This window comes from Carassius auratus, unplaced genomic scaffold (assembly GCF_003368295.1).
Source record: "Carassius auratus strain Wakin unplaced genomic scaffold, ASM336829v1 scaf_tig00217457, whole genome shotgun sequence".
Lineage (NCBI taxonomy): Eukaryota > Metazoa > Chordata > Actinopteri > Cypriniformes > Cyprinidae > Carassius > Carassius auratus.
In genome coordinates, this window is record NW_020529084.1 from 377 (window position 1) to 19517 (window position 19141).

At 36.9% G+C, this 19141-nt stretch overlaps 1 protein-coding gene across 1 annotated transcript; it reads right to left on the reverse strand.

Moving 5' to 3' along the window:
* Positions 1-411: 411 nt before the first annotated feature.
* On the reverse strand, positions 412-18726 carry LOC113101066 (A-kinase anchor protein 13-like). The gene is made up of 5 exons (XM_026265525.1): positions 18680-18726; positions 17201-17244; positions 9791-9944; positions 5597-5905; positions 412-729 (listed from the first exon to the last, which is right to left on the reverse strand). Exons 1-5 carry the CDS (start codon positions 18696-18698, stop codon positions 542-544), a joined length of 714 nt encoding a protein of 237 aa, XP_026121310.1. The 5' UTR covers positions 18699-18726; the 3' UTR covers positions 412-541.
* Between the last annotated feature and the right edge of the window lie 415 nt (positions 18727-19141).

Here is a 19141-nt window from a genome sequence, read left to right on the forward strand (position 1 = left end):
TCCAGTGCAAGACCGGTGGGGGGGGGGATTTGGGGGTATAGGACATCTGAAAAATAATGACATTTGCAGCTTTACCTTTACAAGTGTGACTTAACTTTTTATGTTTGAGAGCAACAAATACGATAAAGCTGTATTGTTTAAGGCATTTCAAAGGTCACAACATCCGTTCTGTTTGATAAAGTCTGCAGCTTATAACAGTCTGTTCTTGACATTAATCTGGTCAGATTTCATAGATCAAGATTTGCAGAGGGACCATAATGAGAAAGGCTGTATTATTATGTTTGTATTACTTTTAAAACAGAACAAGGCAAAAATACTATTTAAACAACATACATAATTTTATTAGGACTACATAATTATTTATTTAAACATATATTGGCACTCTTTGTGTAAATACAAACTCTCAAAATAACCCACATTGTCATTATCGCAGAAGTATCAGAAATATATTATTGTTTTCAACAATGGTGGGCCATGGAATCAAGAGGGTTGCTTAAAATGAACCAATAATTCTGGTTAAGTATATAATTTTCTTGCATACTTACTCCGTCAGCAGTTTCTGGAGCTGCGTATGGCCTCGCTTCTGGGCGACCCTGGCCGGTGTACGACCCTGTTTGTTGGGAAGTCGGAGGGCCTCCTTTCCCCCAGGTTGCTGGAGGAGAAATAGTGCTACCTTGCGTAGTCCACGCTTTGCAGCAAAGTGCAAAAGTGTGTCTTGTGGTCCAGGTTCTATAGGAAAAGAAATAGTTTAGTTAAGGTTGTGATCTCTTTCCTTGTCCTTTAAAAAAAAAACACTATTATCTAATGCATATTTCTGATAATGCTGCTTCAGGAAAGTGCCACACTGACTGCTTCATAGGGGCTCTGAAGCTCTAAGCTCCGCCCCCTGCCACTTCAGAACCAATGAGAGCTGGCAAAGCCCTCGAACTAGACCCACCCCCACAATTCCCTCGACCTCTGTCAACAGAATCTCCTGACAAACTTGTGCAAACAAAATTTCAATAGATGATTTACAACGAGGACAGAAAAAATCAGGCAGAGAGGTTTCCTGAGTGAAAGAAGTGAACACATTTGAAGGCGTTTTTCTTAAAGACAGATTACAGAGTGCTGTTTTAGAAAGTTCAGGAAGCTTGAATGAGGCTCTCTGTGAAAGCAACAGATACAGAGGAAGGATTGTTCTTGCTGGTTAATGAGAGGCTGAGAATGAGACTGCCCTCGGTTTAATCGGCCCACTGAGGATCCAACAACCAATTTGAAGCTGTGGTGAAGTGATCTGGCACAGGAAAGAACGGCAGATCAGGATCACTACACAGTCTTGATTGGAAACACAAGAGTGGACATGACACTATACTGAAAATACTGGACTCAAGTAACTTGTCTCCCAAACCCATGTTAGAATTAGAAACCATGAACATGCTCTTTTTATTATTATTATTATTAATAACAATAATTAAGTAGATTTTGCTGACATCCACAAATTAACACAATAAACTAAAAAATTTATAAAACCATAAGAACACATGAAACAAAAATCTCCCCCTCAGGTATTTCTAAACATGAATTAATTGTATTTAATTTTATTTAATGTGTGTATATTACACAGTGGACTGGAAGTACACTTTATTAATAAATTATTAATACATTTTGCTGACGCCCACAAATTAACATAAAAAAATCACACTAAAACAAATGAACAAAAAAAAAACAATATAAATTAAAATAAATAAACAAATATCAAAAATGCATTTCATTTATATGTTATTTATTTATATTTGTTTACGTGTGCTATGCTCAATGTACAATAGTAGGCCACAGCACAGAAAATGAAGCACTTTTAAAAAATATATTTATATTCAAATTCCAGAAATATTTGAATTAATAATGAATTGAATTAATTAATTAAATTAATTAATTAATGAATGATGCATATATGTAGCACTTTATTGTGTATTTGTTGTACACCCAAAGTGCTCTACAATCATGTGCGGGGGTCTCTCCTCAACCACCGCCAGCGATGGCAGCCACAGGACAACGGCTGCAGTGGAGAGGAGAGAGAGATCGAGCCAATCAAGTGGTTGGGGATTATTAGGAGGCCATGATTGACAAAACGCCAAGGGGCAATTTGGCCAGGGACACCGGGGTTACCACCACTACACTTTACGAGAAGTGCCATGGGATTTTTAATGACCACAGAGAGTCAAGACCTCGGTTTAATGTCTCATCTGAAAGACGGTGCTTGTTGACAGTATAGTGTCCCCGTCACTATACTGGGGCATTAGGACCCCACACAGACCTCAGGGTGAGCACCCCCTGCTGGCCTCACTAACACCTCTTCCACAGCAACCTAGTTTCCCAGGAGGTCCCATCCAGGTACTGACCAGGCTTAGCCCCTGCTTAGCTTCAGTGGGAAACCAGTCTTGGGCTGCAGGGGGATACAGTATGGCATATTTATACCACCCATCCAAAATTCTGTCATCATTTACTTACCCTCGTGGTTTTCTAAACCTGCCTGCATTTATTTGTGTCCCGCAGGAGTAATAAACACAGACAATAAAAATAAAAAATGTGCCAGTTTCTTTGTCTAAAAAAGTTCAATGTTGAATTGGTCCCTACTGAGTATCACTGTATGGAGAAAAGCAGCTAAAATATCTTTGTGACGGTGAGGCAGGGCCATGGGAGTGGAGCAAAGCCGGTGGAGTGAATGATAATGAGCGACACCTGCACCACTCACCGGTCTCGAGAACCATGGAGGAGCTCCGGAAGGATGAAAAGGAGGAGTAACAAAGTGAAGGACGAAACAGGAACAGACCTTTAGATTTTCAGTCGGCCGTCAGGGGCTGTCGCGCTATTTTCAGTTTGTGTTTATTTTGTAAACTATCCCAAAGAAGAATCCAATGAGTCATTTTCCATGAATATCATCTTATATGTGCCATGCAACATGTACGAATACCAGCAAATTCCCAGTTGGCATTCCCAGTTCCCACATTGGAAATATAATTTTTTTGTAAACAGAAAGCACTTAATTTCTCTTTTGGAAGACTGCTGGCAGTACAGTCTCACTGACGCACTGGGCAAGATGCCCGCGGGTTGCTCCAGTTTCAGGGCCGGTCCAGGTGCCCAGCGCCAGCTGCAAGAAATGCCAGAGCTTGGGGAGTCATTACACAGCTCGCCCTCTCCCTCAACAGACAGGTCAACTCTAGGAATTTTTTTTTTTGTTTTGTTATTCGGCATAAGAACCATAGAGTACTTATTAAAGACAAGATCTAAAGAAAACACTACATCTAAGGTCCACAGCAACTTGATCTAAATCTGCAGGAAATACAAAACGATACCAACATGTGCTCAGGTACCAGATAAAACCTACAATTGTCTTTTCTCTTTTTACTCAGAGTGCTGAACTTTGCATGAATAGGTAACTGAGCTTTCAGATGTTTTACTGAATTGGCTATTTAAGGCCAAGGCTGTTTATAAAAGATAAGCCTGTGCTTATTATGACATCACAGAGCCTGTTTAGCCTTTGTTGGCCTTATCTCTCTGTGCCTACGGTCCAGCTCTCACCACACCTCCTACATGGACAGAGATTGTCCCTAATTTAGAGGACAAGCTTGAGTCACATGACAGCCGGGAATCTGTTGTCGCGTCAGCTGCCCTGATGAATGATTCCTCACTGTGCAATTGTTTGAATTCTCACATCGGCCGGATCCACACACTCATCCAAGCACACTTAATATACACAAGCTCATATTTCAGCACCGTGGATTACAGCTAGGAATGATATACAAAACAGGGGCTTCCCAAGGCGTTCGGTCATTTACGACTGCAATCAGTATTTTAGTATTCATGTGATATCTTTTCGATCTTTTGTTTGGCTTTGTTTAGGTTGCATATTATAATCATCTACCGAAAGTTTATTTTCAGTTCCCCTTTCAGTTCCTGGTTGATAGACAGTTACACAATAAAACAAACAGACACAATACAACTGTACTTCTGCTGGCAAGTTTGTTGCATGCAAATCATCTGAAAACACTTGACAATGTAGATGGTCACACAGTGCATTATACATTATTGTGAAAAAAATAATATATATATATATAAAATGCATCGTTATATAAAATTTAAAGAAAATCATAAATATTTTCATATATTTTAGATAAAATGTATAATGATAAATATTTCTAACAATAAGTAAATATTAGGCCCTTATAAGAATCACATTTTTAAAATGTTTTTAAAGAAGTCTCTCACACTCACTCAGACCAAATTTATTTATTTGAATATAATATATATTATTTTACATTATATACTGTATTTTACATCCGTTTTTGTCAACTGGTGGGTCACGAGACCATTCTGAGTGGGTCAAGTAGGCAAGTTAGTAAAATTCTGCTCTTAAGTCAGAAATTATGAAATATGGGCCAAGAAATATGGGCCAAGTCTTCCACAGGATTGCCGATCCTCTGTCGAATACCATTCACAACTCTATGGATATCAGTGAGCAGGAAGGGAAACTCAAGTCATAAGTAATCATTTACAAGACACTTTCAAAGCGACAACCAGGATGGCAAAAGTGTTGAGAAAACGGTTCCGATTTTGTTTACTAAGAACTATAATTGACAGCATATACAAACTAAAATCGACTTTTCTTAACATGACAGACAGCAACAGGAATATTGGACAACTGTTCCTTAGAAGTTTTTCCATGGACCCTATATACTTTTACACACCTGACATGTACTCTCTTTCTCAACTATTTAACATTCCAAAACTTACTTTGTTTAACTGCATACTCACCAAGAAGGGCATTTTGACATCATTTTGTGTGTGTTTGAATGTTTTAGCACAGTTATTCACTCATTTAGGTATTTGTGGCTAACAAGCTATTTGACACTCTGCGCTCCACAAAAAAAGGGAAGTGGTGGTGCAGATGCTTTTGGTGTAAGAGCGAAACCTGCAGGACTGACTAAAATAATGCGCATTACAAGCACTATTTAACTGGTGCGAATGAGACGTGAATGAGAGAGAAGTAGAAGTCCGTACAGGCTTTAAACTTTTATATTAGGCTTTAAATAAAGTAAAATTTAAAGCCCAAACCAAAAAAAACATTTATCCCACAACGAATAGCCGAATAAAAAAATGGTTGAATTTGTTTGAATGGTTGTATATGACAAATAGAGAATTCTTCCATTGTGCAAATTATGGTCATTTTCGTCAGTTTAGGCTCGTTAGCATTTGGCCTGCTTTAAATCAGACAGAGAGATGCAGTGAAGATCACATTTATTTGAATTAGTAAGAGAGAGACAGAGAGAGAGAGAGATGAAAGTTGTGTGTGTGTAAACCTGTGTGCGACCCTTTCTCTACAAGTAGTCTCATAAACAGAGATTTTACTCTATGCAATATTTCTTGTTTTAGTCCAGAGGTATCCAAACCTGCTCCTGCAGGACCACTGTCCTGAAAAGTTAAGCTCCAAGCCTAATTAAACACACCTGAACCAAGGCAAGTGTGTCGCAGCTAAACTCTGCAGGACATTGGCCCTCCTGGAGCCAATGTTTTAGTATAACTGTGTACTTTGAAAACCTCAAAAACATTGCCTACTCACCAATTCCCAAGCCTGTGCAAGTGTCCGTGTCCAAGTTTGTGCCCAGGACGCTCCAGCCTGCCGGTAGAGGCAGATGTCTAAGAGCAAGAGCCAGAGTATCATCCAACCTCTCACACTCCTTCAGGGGGATCTGACACTCGTCCAGAAGTAACGCTCCCTCTGTCTTCCCAGCCGCATTCACCAGGAACTGAGCCATGTCCAGGGCAAGGTCCTGCACGAACTGGAAGCGTTCCTCAGCCACAGGGTCCACTGAGCCCCCGGGCCGGGCCTGGCACAGTGTGACCCGCACAGTTTCACTGCAATCATGAGCTGTAAGAAGACAAAAAAAAAAAAAAAAAAGACATTGGACAGAAAGATATTATTTTTTGTCATGCATTTGTGATTTTGCTGATGTCCACAAGATAAACTAATAAATACAAATAAAATGTTTTATAAATAAATGAAAAATTCAATAATACAAATATTTAATTAAAAAATGGAAAAATAATTATTGTAAATAAAAGTGTATAAATGTAATAAATAAAGTTTGGGATATTCCTTGGCACTAAATACATAGCAGCCCGATTTTATTTATACATCTATTTATTTGTAAATAATCAGATAAAAATGAAAATAAATAAATAAATAATTTAAATACGAGTTTGATGATGTCCACAAGATATACTACTAAAGAAAATGTAATAAATAAAGCTTGGTATACCCCTTGGAACCAAATAGATAGCAAAAAAATATATTTATGTATTTATTTATAAATAAGTTAATAAATAAATACAAAGCTTAGTATATTTCTCAGCACAACATAGATGGAAACAAAATGTTAGTATTTAATTTCATGCATGTATGTATTAGAGCTGAAGATTTTGCCCGAACCCGACAGGACCCGATGGTACCCGACGGGTTCAGTCGGGTTCGGGCTTAATTTATATAATCTTATGCAGGCTCGGGCCGGGCTCGGGCTTGCGCTCCGGTTTGCGAGGTAACCAAGTGGTCATGTGATGTGTTTCGATTAGCTCGAGAAAGATGCGAAAATGGATGCTGAGTAGGTGAAACTGAGGCTTGTCTCTGGCGATTATGTTTTGGTTGCACCAGCATCTACAGCACAGTCTGAGGTGTGGAAAGGTTTTGACCGTGTTTATAATGAGAATAATGAATGAATAATTACGCACCATCGGTGAGCACAGGAACGCACTGAAGTCATCTACAGTGGATTCAATCATTTTCCTCCACAAAAACATGTAGCCTAGGCTTAGCCCTGATCTCTGTGAGTAAAGGTTTTTCAATTGATAACTAAATATTCATTGAGTCTTAAATGCATAATGTGGAAAGATTCTTTACACTAATGTTGGCATTATTCTTTTATTAAAATGTCCGGCATAGCCTTATCTTAATTTCGTAATTGCAAAATACCCATCTTAATTTAAAATGTATCTTAATTTAATTTGTTAAAAAAAGACTTGTTTTATTGGTGCGTTGGTCTATTTATAGACTAAATTTGCCTATGTCTAGTGCTGAGATGTTAAGATGTCACAGAGGACTTTCTTTATTCCAACTTCCAAGTGGTCTAGTCTACGTTAGTTATGAATAAATTATGTTAAAACATGTGTAAATGACTCATTCTTGACAAAAGGCAAAAGAGCTGTAAGTGTGCTCACATTTGAATAATGTCGGGCTGTAAACGGGTTCGAGCATTGGTCTCAAACTCAATTCCTGGAGGGCCACAGCTCTGCACAGTTTTGCTCCAACCCTAATCAAACACACCTGATCCAGCTAATCAAGGTCTTCAGGATTACTAGAAACTTCCAAGCAGGTGTGATTTGGAGCTGGTTGGAGCTAAACTCTGCAGAGCTGTGGCCCTTCAAGAATTGAGTTTGAGACCACTGGGTTCGGGCTTTTAAAAAGCTGTCAATCAAAATGTACTTGTCGGACTCGGGTCCTGTCGGGGCTAACTTTTATGGCCCGATTACAGCTCTAGTATGTATGCATGTATGATTAGAAAATCAGGGAACACAGTCGGATTTCAACTTGCTTTACAAGCCTGAGAACCACAGCTCAATGTACACTGTAAGATCACAATTCTGAGTATGAAGCTCTTTAAAATTCAAACTCAAATTCCAGTCAAAATATTTTGGTGCAGCTTTCAGACTATAAAAAATATTTATACCACCCACTAACATTTCCACAACTTTCTCAACTATAAATCAATTGTGACTAAGGTAACTAACTATGCATCTCATATCAAACAGGGAGGTCTCCTTTAAATCATCTTCAAACTGATTAAAAAAAAGAAAAAGATCTAGCTTAATATTTTGGCAGCTACACATCAACAGACAAAAAGGAGACTAAGCGCCTATGGTTGAGTGGAGATAGATATAATTACTGAGAAATGTTCCTGCATTAACACTACTCATTTCCAAGGAGGAAAACAGCCAGAGACATGTAGACATACTATAAAAACAACATTCATAAACCATTAGAACTTCACCGTGAGGGCTGCCAGGAGGCCTGTGTTGTTTTACAACAGTTATGAGAAGTCACTACGACAAGTGTCGCAAAATCAGAGTTGGTTAAGTGAGCGACTTTTCAGTCAACGCAGAAAACCCCCAATGTGTAGATCCACACATCCACACTGACAAACTTTGGTTTGTCCAAAACATCTCAGTGGGACATCCATCTGGGTTCAAAGCAATTGAGCCAGTTTTGCCGATAAAGACCTTTTAGCAGCCAAACATTTGGATTTAACCGAAAGTATGAACCTCCAGCAGAGACACAGAGGGTTGAAAGTGTATCCTGGCGGGCCAACAGCAGCACACCTGAGGCGAACGATAGTAGGGCCATTCTTCATACACTCTTAATGCATTGCTGAAAAGCTTTTAAGTGCTCAGTCAGAGTAGTGATTACAAAACTGGTGCCAAAAGTCTCAGCTGGATTCCATAACACTGTATCTACTGTGACCCTCTGTGGAAGTGCTCGGGGGCTACGGTTGAAATTTGAAATTTTTTTGACTCTGAATTTTTTGACTTATTTCTTTGCAAAACAAGATAAGATCGCAATGCTACCGGTTCCACTAAAAGCAAAAATGTCTCAAAATTATGGGTTACAAGATAAATCTTCAGTTAATTACAGTAATGGATTGTGCCTGTTAATGGACGGTTGCTAAGGGTGTTCTAGTTGGTTGCTAGGGCATCACTAAGCGGCTGGTAGTACGTTCTAGGTTGTTGCTATGTGAATGCTTACTAGTTCTTACGTATTGCTTAGACCACTACTTTTTTTGTTTTGAAAGTCAAATTAAATATATAAACAAACAAAAACATGAAAAATAAATTAAACAAACAAACAATAAATGAAGCAAAAAAAGACAAACACAAACAGAAAAAGAAACCATCCCCCACTACCCAGGGTCAAATGAAATGAAAATACAAATTCTTCAAATGATTTCTTAAGTCATGATTTTCCTTTTTTTTTTTAAATAAAAATATTCAAACAAAAACATGAAAAATAAAACAAATCAAACAAAAACAAAAAGACAAAAAAAAAACAGAAACCCTCCCCTACTATCTTTTGGAAAAATAAAATGAAATAAAATAAATTCAATTTAAACATATCAAACAAACTAAATAACCTTTATAAACCTTCTTCCACTAGGCCTCGGACAATATGTGGTAAAAACTATAAATATTACTAAGTTACTATATATTTATATATAGTTTATAAATATTTACTATACTAAACAGAAAAACAATCCACCCTCGCTGTCCCCAGACAAGTCTATTTTTGCACCAAAAAAAAAAAAAAAAAAAGTGTATATATTTGTAGACTCTGGTTATATTTTCTTCCACCTCTTTCAACATATTACTCCATTAAAGCAAGAATGTGTCTGTTCATTAATAGTTACTGCTTGTCCATATATCTTCAGAAGCAGCACTGGAATATCTGAATCAGCTCAAGCATGTGCTCAGTGCAGTAATACAGAGGTCGCCCTGTGGTAACCGGGACAATTTTGTGGGTGAATAATTGGGCAAAGCAACAATGTGCCAAGCAGTGCCTGGACCAGGTCTGGCATGACTGGAATGTAAATGAGTCGCTCTCTGCAGGTAATGAGCGTTTGGTTCCAGGAAGAAGCTAACAATTATCAAGCACTGATAAAATACTGTACGCGGAATGTGTTGTGTGACCGTTGGGGTTTTAAATACTGACCTGGGCACACGGCTTGCAACGTGACATGGCTGACTTTCAAAGTGCTGGAAACGTGCCTCTGGGTGGAGCCGGCGAATAGCAGGTAAAATTCTACATCGTCCTCATCCTCGACACACTCTTCCTCACAGAGCTGGACAGTCAATAGACACTCACCCTGAATAGAAGAGAAAAAAATATTTAAAAAATTATTGCTTAAATATTTAAAAATAATACAATTGCATTTTAAATTATGGTGGAAGTGCGACAATCAAGGACTAAGAAGTCTTTCTCTTTTTCTCTCGAAAAACTAAAAGTAGGACTGATAAAGTGTTCAATCGACTGTGGGTGCAGAAAATTACACAACGCAAAGAATTAACTTGTATAAATCATCATTACTGGATCCTCAAACAACAGGGAGGCATCAACACCTGTCCGTTAAGAGAGACGCATTACATTACAAAGAAAGCAGCGACAGAACCGAAGACTATATACATATCAACAAATGCTGAAATAAAAAACAGTCATCAGCTTTTCCCCACCCTCATAATTATAGCTTTACGGTCATAAAAGTATATGTGAGAAACTGTTTTTTACTCTTGACATACTTTACAAATCTAAGGCATAGACAACTACTATAATATATCTCTTGAAAGAATTGTGGATATGTTATGAACTCCTGCTTTTGGCTGGAATGTGAACAGACAAAGCAAAGCAAGACAAAAACAAACAAAAACGCCAAAAACAAAACAAACCACAACAACAAGACAACATACAAAACAAAAAACAGAAAACAAAAGAAAAAAACAAACATCAAAGAAACCTATTTAAATAAATTTTATTAGATTTCACCTAAATGTTTATTGACAAACAATTTAAATGACCTATTTGATGTTACATTAAAAAAGGATAGATAGATAGATAGATAGATAGATAGATAGATAGATAGATAGATAGATAGATAGATAGATAGATAGATAGATAGATAGATAGATAGATAGATAGATAGATAGATAGATAGATAGATAGATAGATAGATAGCAAGTAGCAACAATCAAACTAGACAAAAATAAAATAAAACTAAACTGTTCATTTGGCCTGGAATATAACTCCCAGTTTGTCTGTACAAGCAGTATATAATACTGTGTCACCGACACTTGACACCAGAAACAAATCAGCAGGCATGACGAGAAGAAAGTATATCCGCCGTCTTAGATATCGTCACTTATTTATAGCATGCTTGTGAATGAGAATGTGACTATTAGAGTGAAAATGAGAGAGAAGTACCACCATAAGATACAAAATAAACAAGAGAAAGAGTGGCTTGACATAAGTTTGACAGGGCTGTCTAAGCAGAAGGAATGTTTATACTATCTTAAACCAAAGTAACAAACTAGCATTCCCACACTGCATTTACCTAGCTACTATTCTAAGCCACAAAGTTTTGTCTGACACAGAGGGCCTTTAGAGCGTGACGCAAGCAGCGGGACATCCTAGTGAGAGATGTTTTCATTGGCCAGGCTGCAAAAGCCACATGGTGCCCTTGCCAAATGCCAGTCAGCTGCTTTTTTTGGCTGACGATGATCACAGCCGCAGAGTGATTCGGAGACAAGTCCTCACAGTGAGATTAACTCCTGTGCACTCTAGGTCTGGAGAAAAAAAAAATCTTAAGATATTTCTATAGTTAAGGTACACAGTAATATTAAAATCTGATGAGTTGCCATTCAACATCAGACCAATTTTATTAATTAACATAAATTTATTCTGTAAATTAAAGTTTGAAATTTTTATTAAAATACTAATTTATTTCAATAGGATTTAATGTAACAAAAGCAACATAATATATAATAATATAAATAATAATATTATTATTAATAATAATAATAATAGAAAATAAAATGAATTTAGTTAACTATTCTGGTTTTATTACTCTTGCTGGTATTATTCTTTTGACAAACACCTATAAATTAAATAATAAAAAAATAAACAACTAATTACATTTCATTCACTGGGGTCATTATTATTATTATTATCATTATTATTATTATTATTATAATCCATAATTCAATATTCTGAGGTTATTATTATTATTGTTGTTGTCTAAATAAATAAGTATTCTAGGGTTAATTTTGTTATTATTAACTACAGCTACTATTACCGTTTTTATTATTATTTATTTTTACAATTAATACAAATTTAAATAATACAAAAATATATATTTATAAAAAAAAATTAAAGTTAATTAGAGGAGTTGTTAAATTAATAGTTCACCCAAAAATGAATGTCATTCCAAGCCCATAAGTCTTTTGTTAATCTTTGGAACACAAATTAAGATATTTTTGATGAAATCCAAAAGCTTTCTGACCATGCACAGTGCAAAGTCAATGCAAAGTTTTTTTGTTTTGTTTTTTTTCCAAAAATAATTTGTGTTCCGAAGATGAAGAAAGTGTCACTAATGCACACAGGAAACGAGAGATCCAAATGCAGTGTTTTAATGGGGTAATCCAAAATCAAATCCAAAAAACAGGCAAGAGGTCATTAACATAAATCAGTCCAAAACAAGAAACAACAATCAAGAAAAACACAAGGGAACATCATAGACAGTAAAAGAAATGGACACAGCGACCCCATTGAAACTCAATTGAGACAAATGAAGCCCAGTTATAGCGTTTTTTAGCACTTCCGTTTCTGACGCGCAGACTCAAACGAAGCTTGACGACGTCAGCAACCTGTCTCCCAGATGTAAATCTTCTAAGTGGCTGTGCGTGCAAACTGCCATGGTTAATCTTGCAGAGACGGCAAGCTTGAGCGGGGAGTTATTTGTCGTGAGTGAGCAGGAGTAAGTATTCTGATTAATTATTTTGTATAGTATTTTAAAATGTAACGCCAGTACGCCATATTAAGTTAATTGCCTGCGAGCTTCTCCTCCTGTCTGTACGGTAATGCGACAGAGAGCCGAGTGGTTATGACGCAATCGTTAGCCTATTTTTTACAAAAACTGTTTATACGGGGCCATAATGTAACATAGAAGGTAATGGAGCCCTTTATACATTGCCGTGTATCTTTAGAAATAAATAATGGACAAACAGAGTCTTTAAACGCCTCAGATGTAAAGTTATTCGCTGTCAAAGTGACGCCAAAATGAATGGGAGTCAATGGGAATGCTAACGCAAGTGAAGTTCTGCTAAAAGATGGCAGCCCCCACCCGACTTCAACTTCCGGTCGAGTTCCTCGCCCCTTGGGGAACATGAGAAAGCCGGGTGACGGAAAACAAGGACTCCATGAAACAGAATGAGACAGGCTGGTTTATATGGACAGGTGAACACTATGAAAGTGGAGACAGCAGAAAGTGGAGTGCAATTGACAGTGATGAATGGGACAAAGGCTTGTGGGAAGTGTAGTGTCTGCAGTGGGGTGACTGTGGGGAAGTGAGACCACTAGTGGACACCTAGGGAAACACAGACCAGACACTGTGACAGAAAGGTCTTACGGGTTTACGGAATTTACATTTTTGGGTGAACTATCCTTTTTAAAGTCAAAGACAAACTATGAAGAACAAAAATATTGCCAACAAAAATAACATTATTCTCTAAACTTACATTACCAACATTATACACTTGTTAACACACACCCAATCTCCTATTCCTGATGCTATGGTGACAACTACAGAAGCAGGTGAAGGTGTAAAAGCAAAGCTAGACTTTAAGGCCACAAATGACATCACAAGAAAGTTTGTTTCCTTACTGGTTGAATCCCTGGGTGTGGGAAGGGCTTTTTATGGCCAGGTCATATTACCAACTTGCATGAGAAGCAGTAATGGTGACCCTTTGATCTAAGCGACATGCATAAAGCTTAGGAATCTGACTGCAACGTCCCAAGGCTAACAAAGCCCACACTTTATTGATGACGCATACGTAGGCCACTAGAAATGTGTTACTGACATTAGATCAGTATTAGAAGCCAGAAAAAAAATTATTTGGATGTAAATATCTTTTATTTTTACTGCTAACATGCAAAAGTCAGTCATGGGCCACTTTTAGACTACAGCGGCCCAATATGGATAGCAGGTGCCAAACCAGGATAAGTGCCAAAGGCGAGAGCATAAACAACTGAAACAAAGACCACCCTGGCGACTGTGTCAACTGTGTCCATAAGACATGGAGATTCAGATTCAAAGATAATGGTCTTTGTGTTTATTGGGTCATTTTGTCTTATAAACAAACAGGATTTTGAGGATTCAAGGTTGATTTTTCCAATCCATCAAATCATTAAAGCCACATACAGGCCTGGAGATAAGGCTGATGTGTGTTAATACTTGGTAGATTTTCAAAACAAAAGATCTAAAATACCCAGAATCCAAATTAATCTTGCTCAGAATCTTTTGGCTTAGCTGAATATAGGATCCATTTTGTCAGGAAGCATTTTTGGCACCTGAAGCGGGCTCATGGGGTTCTCAAAGTACTGTTGATACTTTGGTTCTTCGTTGGTCTATTTCAGGATCTCGCAAGTCAATGTGCCCAAGGAGGTGTGCATGGCCTTTTCGCCCTGTGCTTAAAACAACACTTGGTAAGCTGCCTCGTCTAAGAGAACTGTGGGAGTTGGAGACCACCGTGCAACTTTTAGCTACTTGCATTTAGCTCAAATTTAGCAGAACAAGTTTAGACCAAGTCTCAGTGCAAAAGCAAACTTCAAAGTGCATCTTATGTTTCATGACATGTCTTTGCTTCTTTAGAAACCCAAAACCGCCATTCCTCTGTTTATAATTAAGGAGAGCAAATTAGCCCACGTCATGTGTTGAACAGAGGGCGCTCCTTTACATTAGCTTCTACAACAACCATGAAAATACAGAGTCTCTACACCTGCTATCTCGTAATACAAAAGTTCTGTCCTTCTTCAAGCCACCATTATTAAAAACAATGTGTCTGAAAAAAAACTGCTACAAAATGAGGATAGCTTTTGTTTGTTTTTGTAGCCATAATGTGGTTAAAACTTATAAACTAAAGATAGTACAAGATGTTGGCTCTCCAGCTTTGTTTTTCTGACTTCTGAAATTAAATTTGAAATGAATTTAGCTTATGTTTTTTTTTGCAGCTGTCATGTAGCTACAATTTACAAATCTACCAATAAAACAGAACTACACAAATTAATTTAGCTTGTGTTAGTTTTTGTAGCTTAAACCAACAAAAATTAACCCTAAAAGGAATCTTGCTCTTTTTGTAGCTGTCAAGTAGCTAAAAAAGAAAAAGAAAAAGAAAAACCTACAAAAATTATTCTATAATTTCTTTGTTTCTGTACCTGCCATTTAGCTAAAATTTAGAAACCTACCAATAAAACTGAACTAGAAAATTATTTAACTTGTGTTAGTTTTTGTAGCTGTCAAGTTGCTTAAACTTAGGAACTTACCAACAAAAATTAAGCCGAAAATGAATCTAGCAGTCATTAGTATTTGTAGCGGTCATTTAGATAAAACGTAAAAATCAAAATTAAAAATGTATCTAGTTTTTGTTTGTTTTGTAGCTGTCAAGTAGCTAAAACTTAGAAAATTAATCTAGCATTTCTTTGTTTCTGTAGCTGCCATTTAGCTAAAATTTTGAAACTTAATAAAAATGAAGTTGTAAATTAATCTAGCTTTTTTTTTGTAGCCATCATATACCTAAAATTTAGAAACCTACCAATATAACTGAACTAGAAAATTAATTTAGCTTGTGTTAGTTTTTGTAGTTGTCAAGTAGCTTAAACTTAGGAACTTACCAAGAAAAATTTACCCGAAAATGAATCTAGCAGTCATTCATTTTTGTAGCGGTCGTGTAGATAAAACATAAAAATTACCACAAAAAAAATAAATAATAATAATAATCTAAAAAAAATAGAATTAGAATCTTTCCAGAAAGAAATTTGCTACAAAATGAGGCTAGCTAAAAAGTAACGCTTCAACCAGAGCAAACCACTGTACATGCTAGTTAGCACCAAAAGAACTACAAAAGGATTTAGGATTTCTAGAGTTCATGAGGGGTGAAATTCAAATGTGTCAAGTTTTGTTAGGAGCATGATATCTGCTTTACAATATACACTTTGTTTCCATTTGACCATTTCCAACCTTAAAATGTACATTAAAATATGCAAAGAAACTGAGGACATTTGTGACTTCTGTGAGTTCATCAAGACGTCCTGAGAATAAACAATACAATGCCTCATCAAGTCAGCCACTTGCAACTGCTAAACATGGAAAAACCACATGTGCAGCTTTAACCACACACATGCTAATACACACGAACACAGCAAATGCACTGAGCCACAGCTGTGTGCTTCATTTATGGTGAATCATAGCAGCATATGCGACATGCTTCATAGTTCATAACAAAGGACATATAACTATACCATTAAACCCCAAATTACATATTTGATATCATCTTTTTCTGGTAGGAAAAAAAAAATTAAGGCGGTCCTCTTCAGTGTGGCGGAAAGTTACTTTTAAAAGTAATGCATTACAATTTTGCATTTAATCCCTAAAAAAGTAACTAATTATGTTACTTAGTTACTTTTTATGGGAAGAAATTAGTGTGTTATGTTAGATACATGTGTTATTTGACATTAAATTATTGCAGGTTTGCGTCATATTCTGAGTTTGCATTTCACTGCTTGAATTAATTTTGATGAATACCAAATGTTTTAAATAGTTAATAGTGGGAATTGGTCCCTAATTGTTACCAGGGTCTGCAGGCAGAGTTAACATTTACACTCATCAGTCGCCAAATGAGATAAATAAAGGATTGTTAAAAAAAAATCATCACCTGACTGTCAGTTCAAACATAACAAAAAAAATTAATGAAAATTAATAAATATTTATAGAAGAATTAGCAGGTATGCCAGAAACTAAATTTTAGACCCTGTACGTCTGTTTAATTGCGTCTCCTAACCAGTCAACAAAGTCACATCCATGGCAGGATGTTGACATTACCATGGATGCACAAAAAACTGTTTTAAGCATGGCCTGATTTGTTCAAGTAGTGCAGTTTATTTTAGTGAACTGTTCCGGTCCTCACCGTAGATTTGAAAGTACTGTGGTGTCTTCGGTTAGACATCCTGCTGACATATGGGCTTCTTATGCCTTAAGCAAGTCTAATTAAAAGGGTCAGCACCAAACAAAAGAAAAACATAATTACCCAGCACCCTCCCCCCTAAACGAAGACTAGAACACGCTGATTCAGCCTAACATGAAGAATTTGAGCAGGCCTTGGCACAACAACATTTCATTGGAAGTTTCCATCAACTAGGGATAGGTCAGGATGGTCAACAAGTTGCCTAAAAACCAAGGTTGATTAATTCGCATACATCTTTTTAGGGGTAATTTATTAAAGACACATCCTCTCAATAGATACCTAGCATGCACACTGAATGAAACACATAAACATAAAAAAATTATGCAACACTTACGTATAATGGGGCTTGCTGTGGATTCAGTTTCATGGCACTGGCCACTGCGGAAAAGAAAAAGTGAGAGAGTTAGAAACAGAATGTTCAGTTAGAGCTCTTATTTATTTTTTTTTTTATTCATTTCACTGATCATGTACAAGTACAAAATAGCTTCTGAACAACAGGCCGCACAATGCAGATCATCTGGGGCTTTTAACAGACAAAACTGTGACCCCAATAACTATTAGTGGCACATTACCTTGCCTACATTCGTAATGGTCATTCTTTCTGGGTCCTTCCATTAAAAACCTTCAGTAAACATTTAACCACAGCTAATAAATAACAGGAAATCCATTATTTGCATCTGTTTCAGGACTCAACAATAGAGAGAGCCTAAGGTGTTCACTGATGCCTACCAAATTAAAATAATCCGATTTTTGTGATATACTGCACAATGTTGTGGAATTGTGAGGATGTATATGTTGCAATGGTTTTGTTATTTAGCTGAATAACAGATGAGAATTTACTGCAACTGCAAGAAAGACCAATGATTAGAAGTTCCGTTTAGAATGGGTTGAACATGATAACAGGATGTAATCGTTTTCAATAAGGAAATACAAAAGAGGAGTTAATTTCTCACTCCATCCATTTTTCCTCTACACAAACATGCTTCAGTAGAAACAGAGGCTCTCATGCCAGAGAATATGCCACTCGGTGGAATCTTGCGGCTGGCCGCAAAGCACATTGCCCACCTGCAAGCTGCAAGAGGGTGTAACGCTTCACCCAAACATGAGAGGCAAAACCACAGCTCTTAACCCACAACAAACTGCAAACCCAACCACTGTCACAGAGATTCAGACAACACCCAAATCTCAGTTGATTCAAGAAAAAACATATTAGAAAACACAGTAAGACACAAATCATGTATTTAATGTGATGGCTAGGAGCAGCACCCTAATACAGAGCACTGGGAAACAAGTGACATTGGAGCGTTAGCACTGCCTCCGCCTTCTGTTCACTAAGGATGATATACCGCCCCCAGCTATTGTTCCGTTATCTGCCCCGGGTGAGGTGTTAGCCTTTAGGAGGTCCTTGTGGTTATCGGAGGCCCCACTCCTAAACTGAACACACAGGAACAGCACATACACACCCACAACACACAGACAAGCACACACTGCCTTACATGCTTGTGACTAAAGTATGTTCCTTCTAAATTTCTAAAGTTAAGTTGCAATAGATTTCAATGGAGTTTTATGCTAATATGTTGCTAAAGCAACAATGCGGTACTGTTAGCATAACAATTCCTGTCATACAAAGTACACATCAAACTTTTTAGTATTAAATTAATTTAATTTAATTTTTCTGTTTAAGCCACCATCTTATATTAAATTTTGCACTGAGCTGAGCTCATCACAATGCATTCTGAGATGCAATGATACATGCAATGCTGTCTAAACCATAAATAAAATGACATATCCTAGCACAATTAAAGTCGCCTACCTTGTTGAACAACCTTCATGACGGAAACATGGCTATGATGCCTCAAAATATGGTCTCTGTTTTGGGACAGAGCACATAATTTCAGTTCTCTTTAAAAAGCAGAAATCTGACTGAAACCGAATAAGAGCACTGTTTTTGAGGAAGCTTTAAAGATCACAACATGACATTTTTATGCATCTTTAATTGATGAGGCAATCTCAGAATTGACTACAATATCCAACATGGCAGACAAGTTGAATAAGTAGATCTAGCTCGGCATTGCAATATACAAAAAACGGTTCCATCAAATTCTAATTATTCCTCAAGATTTCTTTTAACTATAGTTCACATTATTTAAGTATTAGCAACATGCTAGCTCCAGTATTGATTGAAACTCCACTCAATATTTGCATAGTCTCTGTTTTAGTGCTCTGTTAAATGCCATTAGCTTAGCAACATGCTAATACCTGGAATCAACTGAGT

Excerpts from the sequence above, each read along its gene's own strand:
- LOC113101066 (XM_026265525.1), bottom strand. Across the intron at positions 5,906-9,790 it reads GTTGCAAGCCGTGTGCCCAG|CTCATGATTGCAGTGAAACT; the intron begins GTCAGTATTTAA and ends GTCTTCTTACAG. Across the intron at positions 730-5,596 it reads TTGCACAGGCTTGGGAATTG|AACCTGGACCACAAGACACA; the intron begins GTGAGTAGGCAA and ends CTTTTCCTATAG.